The sequence below is a fragment of the Oncorhynchus gorbuscha genome, unplaced genomic scaffold (genome assembly GCF_021184085.1).
Source record: "Oncorhynchus gorbuscha isolate QuinsamMale2020 ecotype Even-year unplaced genomic scaffold, OgorEven_v1.0 Un_scaffold_537, whole genome shotgun sequence".
In the NCBI taxonomy this organism is placed as follows: domain Eukaryota; kingdom Metazoa; phylum Chordata; class Actinopteri; order Salmoniformes; family Salmonidae; genus Oncorhynchus; species Oncorhynchus gorbuscha.
In genome coordinates, this window is record NW_025745361.1 from 311,496 (window position 1) to 332,967 (window position 21,472).

At 44.3% G+C, this 21,472-nt stretch overlaps 1 protein-coding gene across 1 annotated transcript in view; it reads left to right on the forward strand.

The window, feature by feature from the left end:
• The window catches only part of card11 (caspase recruitment domain family, member 11), a 173,422-nt gene that overhangs the window by 32,660 nt on the left and 119,290 nt on the right, over positions 1-21,472 (forward strand). Inside the window, exons 2-4 of the mRNA XM_046333844.1 lie at positions 2,206-2,398; positions 13,257-13,264; positions 16,430-16,555. Coding sequence (XP_046189800.1) covers positions 2,208-2,398; positions 13,257-13,264; positions 16,430-16,555 — 325 coding nt within the window. The 5' untranslated portion in view covers positions 2,206-2,207. The remainder of the gene's footprint in view (positions 1-2,205; positions 2,399-13,256; positions 13,265-16,429; positions 16,556-21,472) is intronic.

Below are 21,472 nucleotides of genomic sequence, written 5' to 3' on the forward strand. Positions count from 1 at the left end.
TGTAAATGTAAATGTTAGGGTTAGAGGTCAGGCTGTAAGGGTTAGGGTTAGGGGTCAGGTTGTAAGGGTTAGGGTTAGAGGTCAGGTTGTAAGGGTTAGGGTTAGGGGTCAGGTTGTAAGGGTTAGGGTTAGAGGTCAGGTTGTAAGGGTTAGGGGTCAGGTTGTAAGGGTTAGGGTTAGGGGTCAGGTTGTAAGGGTTAGGGTTAGAGGTCAGGTTGTAAGGGTTAGAGGTCAGGTTGTAAGGGTTAGGGTTAGGGGTCAGGTTGTAAGGGTTAGGGTTAGAGGTCAGGTTGTAAGGGTTAGGGTTAGAGGTCAGGTTGTAAAGGTTAGGGTTAGAGGTCAGGTTGTAAGGGTTAGGGTTAGGGTTAGAGGTCAGGTTGTAAGGGTTAGGGGTCAGGTTGTAAGGGTTAGGGTTAGAGGTCAGGTTGTAAGGGTTAGGGTTAGAGATCAGGTTGTAAGGGTTAGGGTTAGGGTTAGAGGTCAGGTTGTAAGGGTTAGGGTTAGGGGTCAGGTTGTAAGGGTTAGGGTTAGAGGTCAGGTTGTAAGGGTTAGGGTTAGAGGTCAGGTTGTAAGGGTTAGGGTTAGAGGTCAGGTTGTAAGGGTTAGGGTTAGAGGTCAGGTTGTAAGGGTTAGGGTTAGGGGTCAGGTTGTAAGGGTTAGGGTTAGGGGTCAGGTTGTAAGGGTTAGGGTTAGAGGTCAGGTTGTAAGGGTTAGGGTTAGATGTCAGGTTGTAAGGGTTAGGGTTAGAGGTCAGGTTGTAAGGGTTAGGGTTAGGGGTCAGGTTGTAAGGGTTAGGGTTAGGGGTCAGGTTGTAAGGGTTAGGGTTAGAGGTCAGGTTGTAAGGGTTAGGGTTAGATGTCAGGTTGTAAGGGTTAGGGTTAGAGGTCAGGTTGTAAGGGTTAGGGTTAGAGGTCAGGTTGTAAGGGTTAGGGTTAGGGGTCAGGTTGTAAGGGTTAGGGTTAGGGGTCAGGTTGTAAGGGTTAGGGTTAGAGGTCAGGTTGTAAGGGTTAGGGTTAGATGTCAGGTTGTAAGGGTTAGGGTTAGAGGTCAGGTTGTAAGGGTTAGGGTTAGGGTTAGAGGTCAGGTTGTAATGCAACTAAATAGAAAAAACACCAAGGGTTGTGAATACTTTTACAAGGCTCTGTATATAGAGAGAGATGGATATAGTAAACATCATTCACTGTGTGTGTGTAGAGATGGATATAGTAAACATCTTTCACTGTGTGTGTGTGTGTGTAGAGATGGGTATAGTAAACATCTTTCACTGTGTGTGTGTGTAGAGATGGATATAGTAAACATCTTTCACTGTGTGTGTGTAGTGGTCCTGTGTAGCTCAGTTGGTAGAGCATGGCGCTTGTAACGCCAGGGTAGTGGGTTCGATCCCCGGGACCACCCATACGTAGAATGTATGCACACATGACTGTAAGTCGCTTTGGATAAAAGCGTCTGCTAAATGGCATATATTATTATTATATATTATTAGAGATGGATATAGTAAACCTACATCTTTCACTGTGTGTGTGTAGAGATGGGTATAGTAAACATCTTTCACTGTGTGTGTAGAGATGGATATAGTAAACATCTTTCACTGTGTGTGTGTAGAGATGGATATAGTAAACATCTTTCACTGTGTGTGTGTAGAGATGGATATAGTAAACATCTTTCACTGTGTGTGTGTAGAGATGGGTATAGTAAACATCTTTCACTGTGTGTGTGTAGAGATGGATATAGTAAACATCTTTCACTGTGTGTGTGTAGAGATGGATATAGTAAACCTACATCTTTCACTGTGTGTGTGTAGAGATGGGTATAGTAAACATCTTTCACTGTGTGTGTGTAGAGATGGATATAGTAAACATCTTTCACGGTGTGTGTGTAGAGATGGGTATAGTAAACCTACATCTTTCACTGTGTGTGTGTAGAGATGGGTATAGTAAACATCTTTCACTGTGTGTGTGTAGAGATGGATATAGTAAACATCTTTCACTGTGTGTGTGTAGAGATGGATATAGTAAACATCTTTCACTGTGTGTGTGTGTAGAGATGGATATAGTAAACATCATTCACTGTGTGTGTGCAGAGATGGGTATAGTAAACCTACATCTTTCACTGTGTGTGTGTAGAGATGGGTATAGTAAACATCTCTCACTGTATGTGTGTGTGTAGAGATGGATATAGTAAACATCTTTCACTGTGTGTGTGTAGAGATGGAGAATGGAGGTGAGGACACGGAGTCTCTGTGGGAGTCAGTGGAGAGTAACCGCTACATCTTAAGTCGCTACATCTCGCCTGGTAAACTGACTCCCTACCTGCGCCAATGTAAGGTTCTAGACGAACAGGACGAAGATGAGGTCTTAAACTCACTACTACTGGTCTCTAAGGTCAACCGCACAGGTAGGTTATCTCTCTACTGCTGGTCTCTAAGGTCAACCGCACAGGTAGGTTATCTCTCTACTGCTGGTCTCTAAAGTCAACCGCACAGGTAGGTTAACTCTCTACTACTGGTCTCTAAAGTCAACCGCACAGGTAGGTTAACTCTCTACTACTGGTCTCTAAAGTCAACCGCACAGGTAGGTTAACTCTCTACTACTGGTCTCTAAGGTCAACCGCACAGGTAGGTTAACTCTCTACTGCTGGTCTCTAAGGTCAACCTCACAGGTAGGTTAACTCTCTACTACTGGTCTCTAAGGTCAACCGCACAGGTAGGTTAACTCTCTACTACTGGTCTCTAAGGTCAACCGCACAGGTAGGTTAACTCTCTACTACTGGTCTCTAAAGTCAACCGCACAGGTAGGTTAACTCTCTACTGCTGGTCTCTAAGGTCAACCTCACAGGTAGGTTAACTCTCTACTACTGGTCTCTAAGGTCAACCGCACAGGTAGGTTAACTCTCTACTACTGGTCTCTAAGGTCAACCGCACAGGTAGGTTATCTCTCTACTGCTGGTCTCTAAAGTCAACCGCACAGCTAGGTTAACTCTCTACTGCTGGTCTCTAAGGTCAACCGCACAGCTAGGTTAACTCTCTACTGCTGGTCTCTAAGGTCAACCGCACAGCTAGGTTAACTCTCTACTGCTGGTCTCTAAGGTCAACTGCACAGCTAGGTTAACTCTCAACGGCTGGTCTCTAAAGTCAACCGCACAGCTAGGTTAACTCTCTACTGCTGGTCTCTAAGGTCAACCGCACAGCTAGGTTAACTCTCTACTGCTGGTCTCTAAGGTCAACCGCACAGCTAGGTTAACTCTCAACTGCTGGTCTCTAAGGTCAACCGCACAGCTAGGTTAACTCTCAACTGCTGGTCTCTAAGGTCAACTGCACAGCTAGGTTAACTCTCTACTACTGGTCTCTACAGTCGTGGACAAAAGTTTTGAGAAAAAGACAAATATTATTTTTCACAAAGTCTGCTGCCTCAGTTTGTATGGTGGCAATTTGCATAGACTCCAGAATGTTATGAAGACTGATCAGATGAATTGCAATTAATTGCAAAGTCCTTCTTTGCCATGCAAATGAACTGAATCCCCAAAAAACATTTCCACTGCATTTCAGCCCTGCCACAAAAGGACCAGCAAACATCATGTCAGTGATTATCTCGTTAACGCAGGTGTGAGTGTTGACGAGGACAAGGCTGGAGATCACTCTGTCATGCCGATTGAGTTCGAATAACAGACTGGAAGCTTTAAAAGAATGGTGGTGCTTGGAATCATTGTTCTTCCTCTGTAAACCATTGTTACTTGCAAGGAAACACGTACCGTCCTCATTGCTTTGCACAAAAAGGGCTTCACAGGCAAGGATATTGCTGCCAGTAAGATTGTACCTAAATCAACCATTTATCGGATCATCAAGAACTTCAAGGAGAGCGGTTCAATTGTTGTGAAGAAGGTTTCAGGGTGCCCAAGAAAGTCCAGCAAGCGCCAGGACCGTCTCCTAAAGATGATTCAGCTTCGGGATCGGGGCACCACCAGAACAGGGCCTGCTCAGGAATGGCAGCAGGCAGGTGTGAGTGTATCTGCACGCACAGTAAGGCGAAGACTCTTGGAGGATGGCCTGGTGTCAAGAAGGGCAGCAAAGAAGACACTTCTCTCCAGGAAAAACATCAAGGACTGATATTCTGCAAAAGTTACAGGGATTGGACTGCTGCATTTTCTCTAATGAATTCCCTTTCCGATTGTTTGGAGCATCCGTAAAAAAGCTTGCCTGGAGAAGACAAGGTGAGCGCTACCATCAGTCCTGTGTCATGCCAACAGTAATGGTTGGGGTTGCTTCTCAGCCAAGGAAGTGGGCTCACTCACAATTTTGCCTACGAACACAGCCATGAATAAAGAATGGTACCAACACATCCTCCGAGAGCAACTTCTCCCAACCATCCAGGAACAGTTTGGTGACGAACAATGCCTTTTCCGGCATGATGGAGCACCTTGCCAAAAGGCAAAAGTGATAACTAAGTGGCTCGGGGAACAAAACATCGATATTTTGGGTCCATGGCCAGGAAACTCCCCAGAACTTAATCCCATTGAGAACTTGTGGTCAATCCTCAAGAGGCGGGTGGACAAACAAAACCTCACAAATTCTGACAAACTCCAAGCATTGATTATGCAAGAATGGGCTGCCATCAGTCAGGATGTGGCCCAGAAGTTAATTGATAGCATGCCAGGGCGGATTGCAGAGGTCTTGAAAAAAAAAGGGTAAACATTGCAAATATTGAGTCTTTGCATCAGCTTCATGTAATTGTCAATAAAAGCCTTTGACACTTAGGAAATGCTTGTAATTATACTTCAACAAGCATTTCAACAAGCATTTCTCAACGGCTGGCCATGCCTTCCGCCTGGCTACTCCAACCTCGGCCAAAAGCTCCGCCCCCCCCCCACAGCTACTCGCCCAAGCCTCTCCAGGTTCTCCTTTACCCAAATCCAGATAGCAGATGTTCTGAAAGAGCTGCAAAACCTGGACCCGTACAAATCAGCTGGGCTTGACAATCTCAACCCTCTATTTCTGAAACTATCCACCGTCATTGTCGCAACCCCTATTACCAGCCTGTTCAACCCCTCTTTCATATCGTCTAAGATCCCCAAGGATTGGAAAGCTGCCGCAGTCATCCCCCTCTTCAAAGGGGGAAACACCCTGGATTCCCTGATCCACCTCTACGCAGACGACACCATTCTATATACTTCTGGCCCGTCCTTGGACACTGTGCTATCTAACCTCCAAACGAGCTTCAATGCCATACAACACTCCTTCCGTGGCCTCCAACTGCTCTTAAACGCTTGTAAAAACCAAATGCATGCTTTTCAACCATTCGCTGCCTGCACCCGCACGCCTGACCAGCATCACCGCCCTGGATGGTTCCGACCTTGAATATGTGGACATCTATAAGTACCTAGGTGTCTGGGTAGACTGTAAACTCTCCTTCCAGACTCATATCAAACATCTCCAATCGAAAATCAAATCTAGAGTCGGCTTTCCATTCCGCAACAAAGCCTCCTTCACTCACGCCGCCAAACTTACCCTCGTAAAACTGACTATCCTACCGATCCTCGATCCATCTACAAAATAGCTTCCAACACTCTACTCAGCAAACTGGATGCAGTTTATCACAGTGCCATCCGTTTTGTCACTAAAGCACCTTATACCACCCACCACTGCGACCTGTATGCTCTAGTCGGCTGGCCCTCGCTACATATTCGTCGCCAGACCCACTGGCTCCAGGTCATCTACAAGTCCATGCTAGGTAAAGCTCCGCCTTATCTCAGTTCACTGGTCACGATGGCAACACCCACCCGTAGCACGCGCTCCAGCAGGTGTATCTCACTGATCATCCCTAAAGCCAACACCTCATTCGGCCGCCTTTCGTTCCAGTTCTCTGCTGCCTGTGACTGGAACGAACTGCAAAAATCGCTGTAGTTGGAGACTTTTATCTCCCTCACCAACTTCAAACATCTGCTATCTGAGCAGCTAACCGATCGCTGCAGCTGTACATAGTCTATCGGTAAATAGCCAACCCATTTTTACCTACCTCATTCTCCATACTGTTTTTATTTATTTACTTTTCTGCTCTTTTGCACACCAATATCTCTACCTGTACATGACCATCTGATCATTTATCACTCCAGTGTTAATCTGCAAAATTGTAATTATTCGCCTACCTCCTCATGCCTTTTGCACACAATGTATATAGACTCTCTTTTTTTCTACTGTGTTATTGACTTGTTAATTGTTTACTCCATGTGTAAATCAAATCAAATCAAATTTTATTTGTCACATACACATGGTTAGCAGATGTTAATGCGAGTGTAGCGAAATGCTTGTGCTTTTAGTTCCGACAATGCAGTGATAACCAACAAGTAATCTAACTAACAATTCCAAAACTACTGTCTTATACACAGTGTAAGGGGATAAAGAATATGTACATGAGGATATATGAATGACTGATGGTACAGAGCAGCATACAGTAGATGGTATCGAGTACAGTATATACATATGAGATGAGTATGTAGACAAGTAAACAAAGTGGCATAGTTAAAGTGGCTAGTTATACATGTATTACATAAGGATGCAGTCGATGATGTAGAGTATAGTATATACGTATGCATATGAGATGAATAATGTAGGGTAAGTAACATTATATAAGGTAGCATTGTTTAAAGTGGCTAGTGATATATTTACATCATTTCCCATCAATTCCCATTATTAAAGTGGCTGGAGTTGGGTCAGTGTCAATGACAGTGTGTTGGCAGCAGCCACTCAATGTTAGTGGTGGCTGTTTAACAGTCTGATGGCCTTGAGATAGAAGCTGTTTTTCAGTCTCTCGGTCCCAGCTTTGATGCACCTGTACTGACCTCGCCTTCTGGATGATAGCGGGGTAAACAGGCAGTGGCTCGGGTGGTTGATGTCCTTGATGATCTTTATGGCCTTCCTGTAACATCGGGTGGTGTAGGTGTCCTGGAGGGCAGGTAGTTTGCCCCCAGTGATGCGTTGTGCAGACCTCACTACCCTCTGGAGAGCCTTACGGTTGAGGGCGGAGCAGTTGCCGTACCAGGCGGTGATACAGCCCGCCAGGATGCTCTCGATTGTGCATCTGTAGAAGTTTGTGAGTGCTTTTGGTGACAAGCAGAATTTCTTCAGCCTCCTGAGGTTGAAGAGGCGCTGCTGCGCCTTCTTCACGACGCTGTCAGTGTGAGTGGACCAATTTAGTTTGTCTGTGATGTGTATGCCGAGGAACTTAAAACTTGCTACCCTCTCCACTACTGTTCCATCGATGTGGATAGGGGGGTGTTCCACGATCATCTCCTTAGTTTTGTTGACGTTGAGTGTGAGGTTATTTTCCTGACACCACACTCCGAGGGCCCTCACCTCCTCTCTGTAGGCCGTCTCGTCGTTGTTGGTAATCAAGCCTACCACTGTTGTGTCGTCCGCAAACTTGATTATTGAGTTGGAGGCGTGCGTGGCCACGCAGTCGGGTAGTAGGTTCCGGTAAATCCTGGCTGGCTGGTGGAACTGGATGATTCAGGTTGTCTGGCCGATCTAGAAGATCTTGGCAGACTGGCACTTCTGGCGGATCTTGGCAGACTGGCACTTCTGGCGGATCCTGGCAGACTGGCGACGCTGGGCCGACTGGCAGCACTGGGCAGACTGGGAGCACTGGGCAGACTGGGAGCACTGGGCAGACTGGGAGCACTGGGCAGACTGGGAGCACTGGCGGCGCTGGACAGACAGGAGACTCCGGCAGCGCAGGAGAGGAGAAAGGCTCTGGCTGCGCTAAACAGGCGGGAGACTCCGATAGCGCAGGAGAGGAGAACAGCTCTGGCTGCGCCGAACAGGCGAGGCGCACTGGAGGCCTGATGCGTGGTGCTGGAACTGGTGGTACTGGATCTAGGAGGACTGGTGTGTAGAGGTGGCTCTGGATAGACCGGACCGTGCAGGCGCACTGGAGCTCTTGAGCACCGAGCCTGCCCAAGCTTACCTGGCTCGATGCCCACTCTAGCCCGGCCAATAGGAAGAGCTGGTATGTGCCGCAACGGGCTATGCTCCCGCACTGAAAACACCGTGCGCTCCATAGCATAACACGGTGCCTGCCCGGTCTCTCTAGCCCAACGGTGAGCACAGGGAGTATGCGCAGGTCTCCTACCTGGCATAACTATTCTCCCTTCTAGCTCCCCCAATAATTTTTGGGGCTGCTTTTCCGGTTTCCTTGCCAACCGTGTTCCCTCGTATCGTCGGCTCCTATCTCCCGCTGCTTCTGCTCTCCTTAGTGCCTCCACCTGTTCCCATGGGAGGCGATCTCTTCCGGCCAATATCTCCTCCCAAGTGTAACAACCTTTACCATCCAACACGTCTTCCCATGTCCATTCTCCAAATAATTCATTCTCCCTTTGCTGCTCCAGCTGTCGCTGCCTGTTTAAACCAGCGCCTCTGACTCCATACGTCTATAGCCCTCTTCGCATTGCTGTAGGGAATCCCAGACGGGCTCCTGCACTCGCTCTGGGTCGGCCGCCCACCTGTCGATTTCTTCCCACGTAGTATACTCCATGCTTCTGCAGTCCATACAGTTGTCCTTTAACTCCTGCCAGTTCACACGCTGCTCCGTCTGTGAGTGCTGGGTGTTTCTGTAACGTCGTTTGTCTGTTGAATGAAGAGAGTCAGACCGAAATGCAGCGTGTAGGTTACTCATGACTTTAATGAAAATAATCGCGGTACATGAAATAACTGTATATGAAAACAACAAACGAAACGTGAAACCTATTACAGCCTATCTGGTGAATACAACACTAAGACAGGAACAAACACCCACAAATTACAACGCGAAAGACAGGCTGTCTAAATACGGTTCTCAATCAGAGACAACGACAAGCACCTGACTCTGATTGAGAATCGCCCCAGGCAACCAAGCCTAACTAGACACACCCCTAATCTGTCATGTTTTGTCATTGGTTATCATGTCTTGTCTCTGTGCTTCCCTTCTATTCGTTTCCCTCTGCTGGTCTTATTAGATTCTTTCCCTCTTTCTATCCCTCTCTCCCCCTCCCCCTCTCCCTCTCTCGCTCTCTCTCTCTATCGTTCCGTTCCTGCTCCTAGCTGTTCCTCATTCTCCTAACTACCTCATTTACTCTTTTCACACCTGTCCCCTATTTTGCCCTCTGATTAGAGTTCCTATTTCTCCCTCTGTTTTCCGCTTCTGTCCTTGTCGGATCCTTGCTTGATGTTCGCTGTTCTGTGTCCTTGTTCCGCCCTGTCGTGTTTTGTCTTCTTCAGATGCTGCGTGTGAGCAGGTGTCAATGTCTGCTACGGCCGGTGCCTTCCCGAAGCGACCTGCAGTCTGTGGTCGCGTCTCCAGTCATTCCTCTCTACTGACGAGTGGATTTCAGTTTTTCTGTTTTTGCATTAGGATTATCGCTTTTGTTTAAGACGTGAATAAAGACTCTGTTTCCGTTAAGTCGCTTTTGGGTCCTCATTCACCAGCATAACAGAAGGATACGACCAAGAATGGACCCAGCGACTACGGATTCTCGCAACACTGCCGTCGAGATCCAGGGAGCAATGCTCGGCAGACACGAGCAGGAATTGTCTGCTGCTCGTCATGCCGTTGAGACCCTGGCCGCTCAGGTTTCCGACCTCTCAGGACAGTTTCAGAGTCTTCGTCTCGTGCCACCAGCTACTTCCTGGTCTTCAGAGTCCCCGGAACCCAGGGTTAATAACCCACCATGTTACTCTGGGCAGCCCACTGAGTGCCGCTCCTTTCTCACCCAGTGTGATATTGTGTTCTCTCTCCAACCCAACACATACTCAGAGAGAGAGCTCGGATTGCTTACGTCATTTCACTCATTACTGGTCGGGCTCGGGAGTGGGGCACAGCTATCTGGGAGGCAAGAGCTGAGTGTTCTAACAATTATCTGAACTTTAAAGAGGAGATGATACGGGTTTTTGATCGTTCAGTTTTTGGTAAGGAGGCTTCCAGGGCCCTGGCTTCCCTGTGTCAAGGTGATCGATCCATAACGGATTACTCTATAGAGTTTCGCACTCTTGCTGCCTCCAGTGACTGGAACGAGCCGGCGTTGCTCGCTCGTTTTCTGGAGGGACTCCACGCTGAGGTTAAAGATGAGATTCTCTCCCGGGAGGTTCCTTCCAGCGTGGACTCTTTGATTGCACTCGCCATCCGCATAGAACGACGGGTAGATCTTCGTCACCGAGCTCGTGGAAGAGAGCTCGCATTAACGGTGTTCCCCCTCTCCGCATCTCAACCATCTCCTCCCTCCGGCTCAGAGACTGAGCCCATGCAGCTGGGAGGTATTCGCATCTCGACTAAGGAGAGGGAACGGAGGATCACCAACCGCCTTTGCCTCTATTGCAGTTCTGCTGGACATTTTGTCATTTCATGTCCAGTAAAGCCAGAGCTCATCAGTAAGCGGAGGGCTACTGGTGAGCGCTACTACTCAGGTCTCTCCATCAAGATCCTGTACTACCTTGTCGGTCCATCTACGCTGGACCGGTTCGGCTGCTTCCTGCAGTGCCTTGATAGACTCTGGGGCTGAGGGTTGTTTTATGAACGAAGCATGGGCTCGGAAACATGACATTCCTCTCAGACAGTTAGGGAAGCCCACGCCCATGTTCGCCTTAGATGGTAGTCTTCTCCCCAGTATCAGATGTGAGACACTACCTTTAACCCTCACAGTATCTGGTAACCACAGTGAGACCATTTCCTTTTTGATTTTTCGTTCACCTTTTACACCTGTTGTTTTGGGTCATCCCTGGCTAGTATGTCATAATCCTTCTATTAATTGGTCTAGTAATTCTATCCTATCCTGGAACGTTTCTTGTCATGTGAAGTGTTTAATGTCTGCTATCCCTCCTGTTTCTTCTGTCCCCTCTTCTCAGGAGGAACCTGGTGATTTGACAGGAGTGCCGGAGGAATATCATGATCTGCGCACGGTCTTCAGTCGGTCCGGAGCCAACTCCCTTCCTCCTCACCGGTCGTATGATTGTTGTATTGATCTCCTTCCGGGGACCACTCCTCCTCGGGGTAGACTATACTCTCTGTCGGCTCCCGAACGTAAGGCTCTCGAGGATTATTTGTCTGTTTCTCTCGACGCCGGTACCGTGGTGCCTTCTTCCTCTCCCGCCGGAGCGGGGTTTTTTTGTTAAGAAGAAGGACGGTACTCTGCGCCCCTGCGTGGATTATCGAGGGCTGAATGACATAACGGTTAAGAATCGTTATCCGCTTCCCCTTATGTCGTCAGCCTTCGAAATTCTGCAGGGAGCCAGGTTCTTTACTAAGTTGGACCTTCGTAACGCTTACCATCTCGTGCGCATCAGAGAGGGGGACGAGTGGAAAACGGCGTTTAACACTCCGTTAGGGCATTTTGAATACCGGGTTCTGCCGTTCGGTCTCGCTAATGCTCCAGCTGTCTTTCAGGCATTAGTTAATGATGTACTGAGAGACATGCTGAACATCTTTGTTTTCGTCTACCTTGACGATATCCTGATTTTTTCACCGTCACTCGAGATTCATGTTCAGCACGTTCGACGTGTACTCCAGCACCTTTTAGAGAATTGTCTCTACGTGAAGGCTGAGAAGTGCGCCTTTCATGTCTCCTCTGTCACATTTCTCGGTTCTGTTATTTCCGTTGAAGGCATTCAGATGGATCCCGCTAAGGTCCAGGCTGTCAGTGATTGGCCCGTTCCAAAGTCACGTGTCGAGTTGCAGCGCTTTCTAGGTTTCGCTAATTTCTATCGGCGTTTCATTCGTAATTTCGGTCAAGTTGCTGCCCCTCTCACAGCTCTTACTTCTGTCAAGACGTGCTTTAAGTGGTCCGGTTCCGCCCAGGGAGCTTTTGATCTCCTCAAGAAGCGTTTTACATCCGCTCCTATCCTTGTTACTCCTGACGTCACTAAACAATTCATTGTCGAGGTTGACGCTTCAGAGGTGGGCGTGGGAGCCATTCTATCCCAGCGCTTCCATTCTGACGATAAGGTCCATCCTTGCGCTTATTTTTCTCATCGCCTGTCGCCATCGGAACGCAACTATGATGTGGGTAACCGCGAACTGCTCGCCATCCGCTTAGCCCTAGGCGAATGGCGACAGTGGTTGGATGGGGCGACCGTTCCTTTTGTCGTTTGGACTGACCATAAGAACCTTGAGTACATCCGTTCTGCCAAACGACTTAATGCACGTCAAGCTCGTTGGGCGTTGTTTTTCGCTCGTTTCGAGTTCGTGATTTCTTATCGCCCGGGTAATAAGAACACCAAGCCTGATGCCTTGTCCCGTCTCTTTAGTTCTTCTGTGGCTTCTGCCGACCCCGAGGGGATTCTCCCTGAGGGGCGTGTTGTCGGGTTGACTGTCTGGGGAATTGAGAGACAGGTAAAGCAAGCACTCACTCACACTGCGTCGCCGCGCGCTTGTCCTAGTAACCTTCTTTTCGTTCCTGTCTCTACTCGTCTGGCTGTTCTTCAGTGGGCTCACTCTGCCAAGATAGCTGGCCACCCCGGCGTTCGGGGCACGCTTGCTTCTATTCGCCAGCGGTTTTGGTGGCCTACTCAGGAGCGTGACACGCGCCGTTTCGTGGCTGCTTGTTCGGACTGCGCGCAGACTAAGTCAGGTAACTCTCCTCCTGCCGGTCGTCTCAGACCGCTTCCCATTCCTTCTCGACCATGGTCTCACATCGCCTTAGACTTTATTACCGGTCTGCCTTCGTCTGCGGGGAAGACTGTGATTCTTACGGTTGTCGATAGGTTCTCTAAGGCGGCACATTTCATTCCCCTCGCTAAGCTTCCTTCCGCTAAGGAGACGGCACAAATCATCATTGAGAATGTGTTCAGAATTCATGGCCTCACGTTAGACGCCATTTCAGACAGAGGTCCGCAATTCACGTCACAGTTTTGGAGGGAGTTCTGTCGTTTGATTGGTGCTTCCGTCAGTCTCTCTTCCGGTTTTCATCCCCAGTCTAACGGTCAAGCAGAAAGGGCCAATCAGACGATTGATCGCATATTACGCAGCCTTTCTTTTAGAAACCCTGCGTCTTGGGCAGAACAGCTCCCCTGGGCAGAATACGCTCACAACTCGCTCCCTTCGTCTGCTACCGGGCTATCTCCGTTTCAGAGTAGTCTTGGGTACCAGCCTCCTCTGTTCTCGTCCCAGCTCGCCGAGTCCAGCGTTCCCTCCGCTCAGGCTTTTGTCCAATGTTGTGAGCGCACCTGGAGGAGGGTCAGGTCTGCACTTTGCCGTTACAGGGCGCAGACTGTGAGAGCCGCCAATAAACGTAGGATTAAGAGTCCTAGGTATTGTCGCGGTCAGAGAGTGTGGCTTTCCACTCGTAACCTTCCCCTTACGACAGCTTCTCGCAAGTTGACTCCGCGGTTCATTGGTCCGTTCCGTGTCTCTCAGGTTGTCAATCCTGTCGCTGTGCGACTGCTTCTTCCGCCCTGTCTTCCATGTCTCCTGTGTCAAGCCTTTTCTTCGCGCCCCCCGTTCGTCTTCCCTCCCCCCCCCGTCCTTGTCGAGGGCGCACCTATTTACAAGGTACGGAAGTTCATGGACATGCGTTCTCGGGGACGTGGTCACCAGTACTTAGTGGATTGGGAGGGTTACGGTCCTGAGGAGAGGAGTTGGGTTCCATCTCGGGACGTGCTGGACCGTTCGTTGATTGATGATTTCCTCCGTTGCCGCCAGGGTTCCTCCTCGAGTGCGCCAGGAGGCGCTCGGTGAGTGGGGGGGTACTGTCATGTTTTGTCATTGGTTATCATGTCTTGTCTCTGTGCTTCCCTTCTATTCGTTTCCCTCTGCTGGTCTTATTAGGTTCTTTCCCTCTTTCTATCCCTCTCTCCCCCTCCCTCTCTCCCTCTCTCCGCTCTCTCTCTCTATCGTTCCGTTCCTGCTCCCAGCTGTTCCTCATTCTCCTAACTACCTCATTTACTCTTTTCACACCTGTCCCCTATTTTGCCCTCTGATTAGAGTTCCTATTTCTCCCTCTGTTTTCCGCTTCTGTCCTTGTCGGATCCTTGCTTGATGTTCGCTGTTCTGTGTCCTTGTTCCGCCCTGTCGTGTTTTGCCTTCTTCAGATGCTGCGTGTGAGCAGGTGTCAATGTCTGCTACGGCCGGTGCCTTCCCGAAGCGACCTGCAGTCTGTGGTCGCGTCTCCAGTCATTCCTCTCTACTGACGAGTGGATTTCAGTTTTTCTGTTTTTGCATTAGGATTATCGCTTTTGTTTAAGACGTGAATAAAGACTGTTTCCATTAAGTCGCTTTTGGGTCCTCATTCACCAGCATAACATAATCAGCCGCAATCCCAAATAATACAAACCCCAATACGAATACAACAAATATAAACCCATGTCACACACTATCCCCGGGACCACCCATACGTAGAATGTATGCACACATGACTGTAAGTCGCTTTGGATAAAAGCGTCTGCTAAATGGCATATATTATATTATTATTATATTACACCCTGGCCTACCCAAACATATAACAAAAACACAAAATACAATGACCAAGGCGTGACAAACAGAAGGATTTGAGTTCCTGTATGTTTCTTTCATCACACCATGTCTCGTTAGTCATGAGGCATACGCTCCCGCCACTCTTCTTACCAGAAAGATGTTTGTTTCTGTCGGCGCGATGCGTGGAGAAACCCGTTGGCTGCACCGCATCGGATAGCGTCTTCCCAGTAAGCCATGTTTCCGTGAAGCAGAGAACGTTGCAGTCTCTGATGTCCCTCTGGAATGCTACCCTTGCTCGGATTTCATCAACCTTGTTGTCAAGAGACTGGACATTGGCAAGAAGAATGCTGGGGAGTGGTGCGCGATGTGCCCTTGTCCGGAGTCTGACCAGAAGACCGCTACGTTTCCCTCTTTTTCGGAGTCGTTTTTTTGGGTCGCTGCATGCGATCCATTCCGTTGTCCTGTTTATAAGGCAGAACACAGGATCCGCGTCGCGGAAAACATGTTCTTGGTCGTACTGATGGTGAGTTGACGCTGATCTTATATTCAGTAGTTCTTCTCGACTGTATGTAATGAAACCTAAGATGACCTGGGGTACTAATGTAAGAAATAACACGTAAAAAAACAAAAAACTGCATAGTTTCCTAGGAACGCGAAGCGAGGCGGCCATCTCTGTCGGCGCCGGAAGTAACTCTGTGTTGTCTGTTCACACTGCTATGCTTTATCTTGGCCAGGTCGCAGTTGCAAATGAGAACTTGTTCTCAACTAGACTACCTGGTTAAATAAAGGTGAAATAAAAAAATAAAAAAATTAATTACATAGTAAAACCTGACAAAAGTATCTAAAGACTCTGAGGCAGCAGACTGTGGAAATTAATACTTGTGTCAAATCAAATTGTATTTGTCACTTCGTAAACAACAGGTGTAGACTAACAGTGACATGCTTATTTATGGGTACTTTTCCAACAGTACTGAGTCAATGTGCAGCGATAACAGGCAATAACATGGCTATATACAGGAAGTACCAGGTAATAACATGGCTATATACAGGAAGTACCAGGTAATAACATGGTTATAAACAGGAAGTACCAGGTAATAACATGGTTATATACAGGAAGTACCAGGTAATAACATGGCTATAGACAGGGAGTACCAGGTAATAGCATGGCTATATACAGGAAGTACCAGGTAATAACATGGCTATATACAGGAAGTACCAGGTAATAACATGGTTATATACAGGAAGTACCAGGTAATAACATGGCTATAGACAGGAAGTACCAAGTAATAACATGGCTATAGACAGGAAGTACCAGGTAATAACATGGTTATATACAGGAAGTACCAGGTAATAACATGGTTATATACAGGAAGTACCAGGTAATAACATGGCTATATACAGGAAGTACCAGGTAATAACATGGCTATATACAGGAAGTACCAGGTAAGCAGGTAGGCACGTGGTGTGTTTGTGTGTTTGTAAAGCAAGAGGTGGGGCTATAAAGCAGGAGGGTGTGTCTATAGAGCAGGAGGGTGTGTCTATAATGGAGGAGGGTGTGTCTATGAAGCAGGAGGTGGGGCTATAAAGCAGGAGGGTGTGTCTAGAGAGCGGTGGGTGTGTCTATAAAGCAGGGGGGTGTGTCTATAAAGGAAGAGGGTGTGTCTGTGTTATCAATCAGATTACACATTACAAGGCATAACAATAAATTAAATCTACTTTCTCCCCTGGACGTGTGTGTGTGTGTGTGTGTGTGTGTGTGTGTGTGTGTGTGTGTGTGTGTGTGTGTGTGTGTGTGTGTGTGTGTGTGTGTGTGTGTGTGTGTGTGTGTGTGTGTGTGTGTGTGTGTGTGTGTGTGTGTGTGTGTGTGTGTGTGTGTGTGTGTGTGTGTGTGTGTGTGTGTGTGTGTGTGTGTGTGTGTGTGTGTGTGTGTGTGTGTGTGTGTGTGTGTGTGTGTGTGTGTGTGTGTGTGTGTGTGTGTGTGTGTAGTGTCGTCTGTCTGTTAGACATTCTTCATGGTAAAGGAGAGCGAGGTTATGTGGTTTTTCTGGAGAGTCTGGAGTTCTATTATCCTGACCTGTACAAGCTGGTGACTGGCAAGGAGCCCACCAGACGCTTCTCCACTATCGTTGGTAAGACACACACACACGCACGTGCACACACAGACAGACACGCACGCGCACACACAGACACACTCACGCACGTGCACACACAGACACAAAGACACATGCACTTTTATATCTATCATCTGTCACTATAACCACTCTGTTACTATAACCACCATCTGTTACTATAACCATCATCTGTTACTATAACCACCATCTGTTACTATAACCATCATCTGTTACTATAACCATTCTGTTACTATAACCACCATCTGTTACTATAACCATCATCTGTTACTATAACCATCATCTGTTACTATAACCACCATCTGTTACTATAACTATTCTGTTACTATAACCATTCTGTTACTATAACCATTCTGTTACTATAACCATCATCTGTTACTATAACCATTCTGTTACTATAACCACCATCTGTTACTATAACCATTCTGTTACTATAACCATTCTGTTACTATAACCATCATCTGTTACTATAACCACCATCTGTTACTATAACTATTCTGTTACTATAACCATTCTGTTACTATAACCATTCTGTTACTATAACCATCATCTGTTACTATAACCATTCTGTTACTATAACCACCATCTGTTACTATAACCATTCTGTTACTATAACCATTCTGTTACTATAACCATTCTGTTACTATAACCATCATCTGTTACTATAAACATCATCTGTTACTATAACCATCATCTGTTACTATAACCATTCTGTTACTATAACCATTCTGTTACTATAACCATTATGTTACTATAACCACCATCTGTTACTATAACCATTCTGTTATTATAACCATTCTGTTACCATAACCACCATCTGTTACTATAACCATTCTGTTATTATAACCATTCTGTTACCATAACCACCATCTGTTACTATAACCATTCTGTTACTATAACCATTCTGTTACTATAACCATTCTGTTACTATAACCACCATCTGTTACTATAACCATTCTGTTACTATAACCATTCTGTTACTATAACCATTCTGTTACTATAACCATTCTATTACTATAACCATTCTGTTACTATAACCATCATCTGTTACTATAACCACCATCTGTTACTATAACCATTCTGTTACTATAACCATTCTGTTACCAAAACCACCATCTGTTACTATAACCATTCTGTTACTATAACCATCATCTGTTACTATAACCACCATCTGTTACTATAACCATCATCTGTTACTATAACCATTCTGTTACTATAACCATTCTGTTACTATAACCATCATCTGTTACTATAACCACCATCTGTTACTATAACCATTCTGTTACTATAACCATCTGTTACTATAACCATTCTGTTACTATAACCATCATCTGTTACTATAACCATTCTGTTACTATAACCACCATCTGTTACTATAACCATTCTGTTACTATAACCATCATCTGTTACTATAACCATTCTGTTACTATAACCATCATCTGTTACTATAACCATCATCTGTTACTATAACCACCATCTGTTACTATAACATATTCTGTTACTATAACCATCATCTGTTACTATAACCATAGTAACAGATTATTATTATTATATCATCTGTTACTATAACCATTCTGTTACTATAACCACCATCTGTTACTATAACCACATCTGTTACTATAACCATTCTGTTACTATAACCATTCTGTTACTATAACCATCATCTGTTACTATAACCATCATCTGTTACTATACCATCTGTTACTATAACCATTCTGTTACTATAACCATTCTGTTACCATAACCACCATCTGTTACTATAACCATTCTGTTATTATAACCATTCTGTTACTATAACCATCATCTGTTACTATAACCATCATCTGTTACTATAACCATCATCTGTTACTATAACCACCATCTGTTACTATAACCACCATTCTGTTACTATAACCATTCTGTTACTATAACCATCATCTGTTACTATAACCACTATCTGTTATTATAACCATCTGTTACTATAACCATTATGTTATTATAATCATCTGTTACTATAACCATTCTGTTATTATAACCACCATCTGTTACTATAACCACCATCTGTTACTATAACCATTCTGTTACTATAACCATCATCTGTTACTATAACCATCATCTGTTACTATAACCATTCTGTTACTATAACCACCATTCTGTTACTATAACCATTCTGTTACTATAACCATTCTGTTACTATAACCATCATCTGTTACTATAACCACCATCTGTTACTATAACTATTCTGTTACTATAACCATTCTGTTACTATAACCATTCTGTTACTATAACCATCATCTGTTACTATAACCATTCTGTTACTATAACCACCATCTGTTACTATAACCATTCTGTTACTATAACCATTCTGTTACTATAACCATTCTGTTACTATAACCATCATCTGTTACTATAAACATCATCTGTTACTATAACCATCATCTGTTACTATAACCATTCTGTTACTATAACCATTCTGTTACTATAACCATTATGTTACTATAACCACCATCTGTTACTATAACCATTCTGTTATTATAACCATTCTGTTACCATAACCACCATCTGTTACTATAACCATTCTGTTACTATAACCATTCTGTTACTATAACCACCATCTGTTACTATAACCATTCTGTTACTATAACCATTCTGTTACTATAACCATTCTGTTACTATAACCACCATCTGTTACTATAACCATTCTGTTACTATAACCATTCTGTTACTATAACCATTCTGTTACTATAACCATTCTATTACTATAACCATTCTGTTACTATAACCATCATCTGTTACTATAACCACCATCTGTTACTATAACCATTCTGTTACTATAACCATTCTGTTACCAAAACCACCATCTGTTACTATAACCATTCTGTTACTATAACCATCATCTGTTACTATAACCACCATCTGTTACTATAACCATCATCTGTTACTATAACCATTCTGTTACTATAACCATTCTGTTACTATAACCATCATCTGTTACTATAACCACCATCTGTTACTATAACCATTCTGTTACTATAAACACCATCTGTTACTATAACCATTCTGTTACTATAACCATCATCTGTTACTATAACCATTCTGTTACTATAACCACCATCTGTTACTATAACTATTCTGTTACTATAACCATCATCTGTTACTATAACAGATCATCTGTTACTATAACCATCATCTGTTACTATAACCATCATCTGTTACTATAACCACCATCTGTTTAGAGCATGGCGCTGTAACGCCAGGGTATAACCACCCATACGTAGAATGTATCTGTTACTATAAATGGCATATATTATTATTATTATATATATCTGTTACTATAACCATTCTGTTACTATAACCACCATCTGTTACTATAACCATCATCTGTTACTATAACCATTCTGTTACTATAACCATTCTGTTACTATAACCATCATCTGTTACTATAACCATCATCTGTTACTATAACCACCATCTGTTACTATAACCATTCTGTTACTATAACCATTCTGTTACTATAACCACCATCTGTTACTATAACCATTCTGTTATTATAACCATTCTGTTACTATAACCATCATCTGTTACTATAACCATCATCTGTTACTATAACCATCATCTGTTACTATAACCATCATCTGTTACTATAACCATCATCTGTTACTATAACCACCATTCTGTTACTATAACCATTCTGTTACTATAACCATCATCTGTTACTATAACCACTATCTGTTATTATAACCATCTGTTACTATAACCATTATGTTATTATAATCATCTGTTACTATAACCATTCTGTTATTATAACCACCATCTGTTACTATAACCACCATCTGTTACTATAACCATTCTGTTACTATAACCATCATCTGTTACTATAACCATCATCTGTTACTATAACCATTCTGTTACTATAACCACCATTCTGTTATTATAACCACCATCTGTTACTATAACCATTCTGTTACTATAACTATTATGTTACTATAACCATTCTGTTACTATAACCACCATCTGTTACTATAACCATCATCTGTTACTATAACCATTCTGTTACTATAACCACCATCTGTGACTATAACCATTCTGTTACTATAACCATTCTGTTATTATAACCACCATCTGTTACTATAACTATTCTGTTACTATAACCATTCTGTTACTATAACCATCATCTGTTACTATAACCACCATCTGTGACTATAACCATTCTGTTACTATAACCATTCTGTTATTATAACCACCATCTGTTACTATAACTATTCTGTTACTATAACCATTCTGTTACTATAACCACCATCTGTTACTATAACCATCATCTGTTACTATAACCATTCTGTTACTATAACCACCATCTGTGACTATAACCATTCTGTTACTATAACCATTCTGTTATTATAACCACCATCTGTTACTATAACTATTCTGTTACTATAACCATTCTGTTACTATAACCACCATCTGTGACTATAACCATTCTGTTACTATAACCATTCTGTTATTATAACCACCATCTGTTACTATAACTATTCTGTTACTATAACCATTCTGTTACTATAACCACCATCTGTTACTATAACCACCATTCTGTTACTATAACCACCATTCTGTTATTATAACCACCATCTGTTACTATAACTATTCTGTTACTATAACCATTCTGTTACTATAACCACCATCTGTTACTATAACCACCATCTGTTACTATAACCACCATCTGTTACTATAACCACCATCTGTTACTATAACCACCATCTGTTATTATAACCATCTGTTACTATAACCACCATCTGTTACTATAACCATCTGTTACTATAACCACCATCTGTTATTATAACCATCTGTTACTATAACCACCATCTGTTACTATAACCACCATCTGTTACTATAACCACCATCTGTTACTATAACCACCATATGTTACTATAACCACCATTC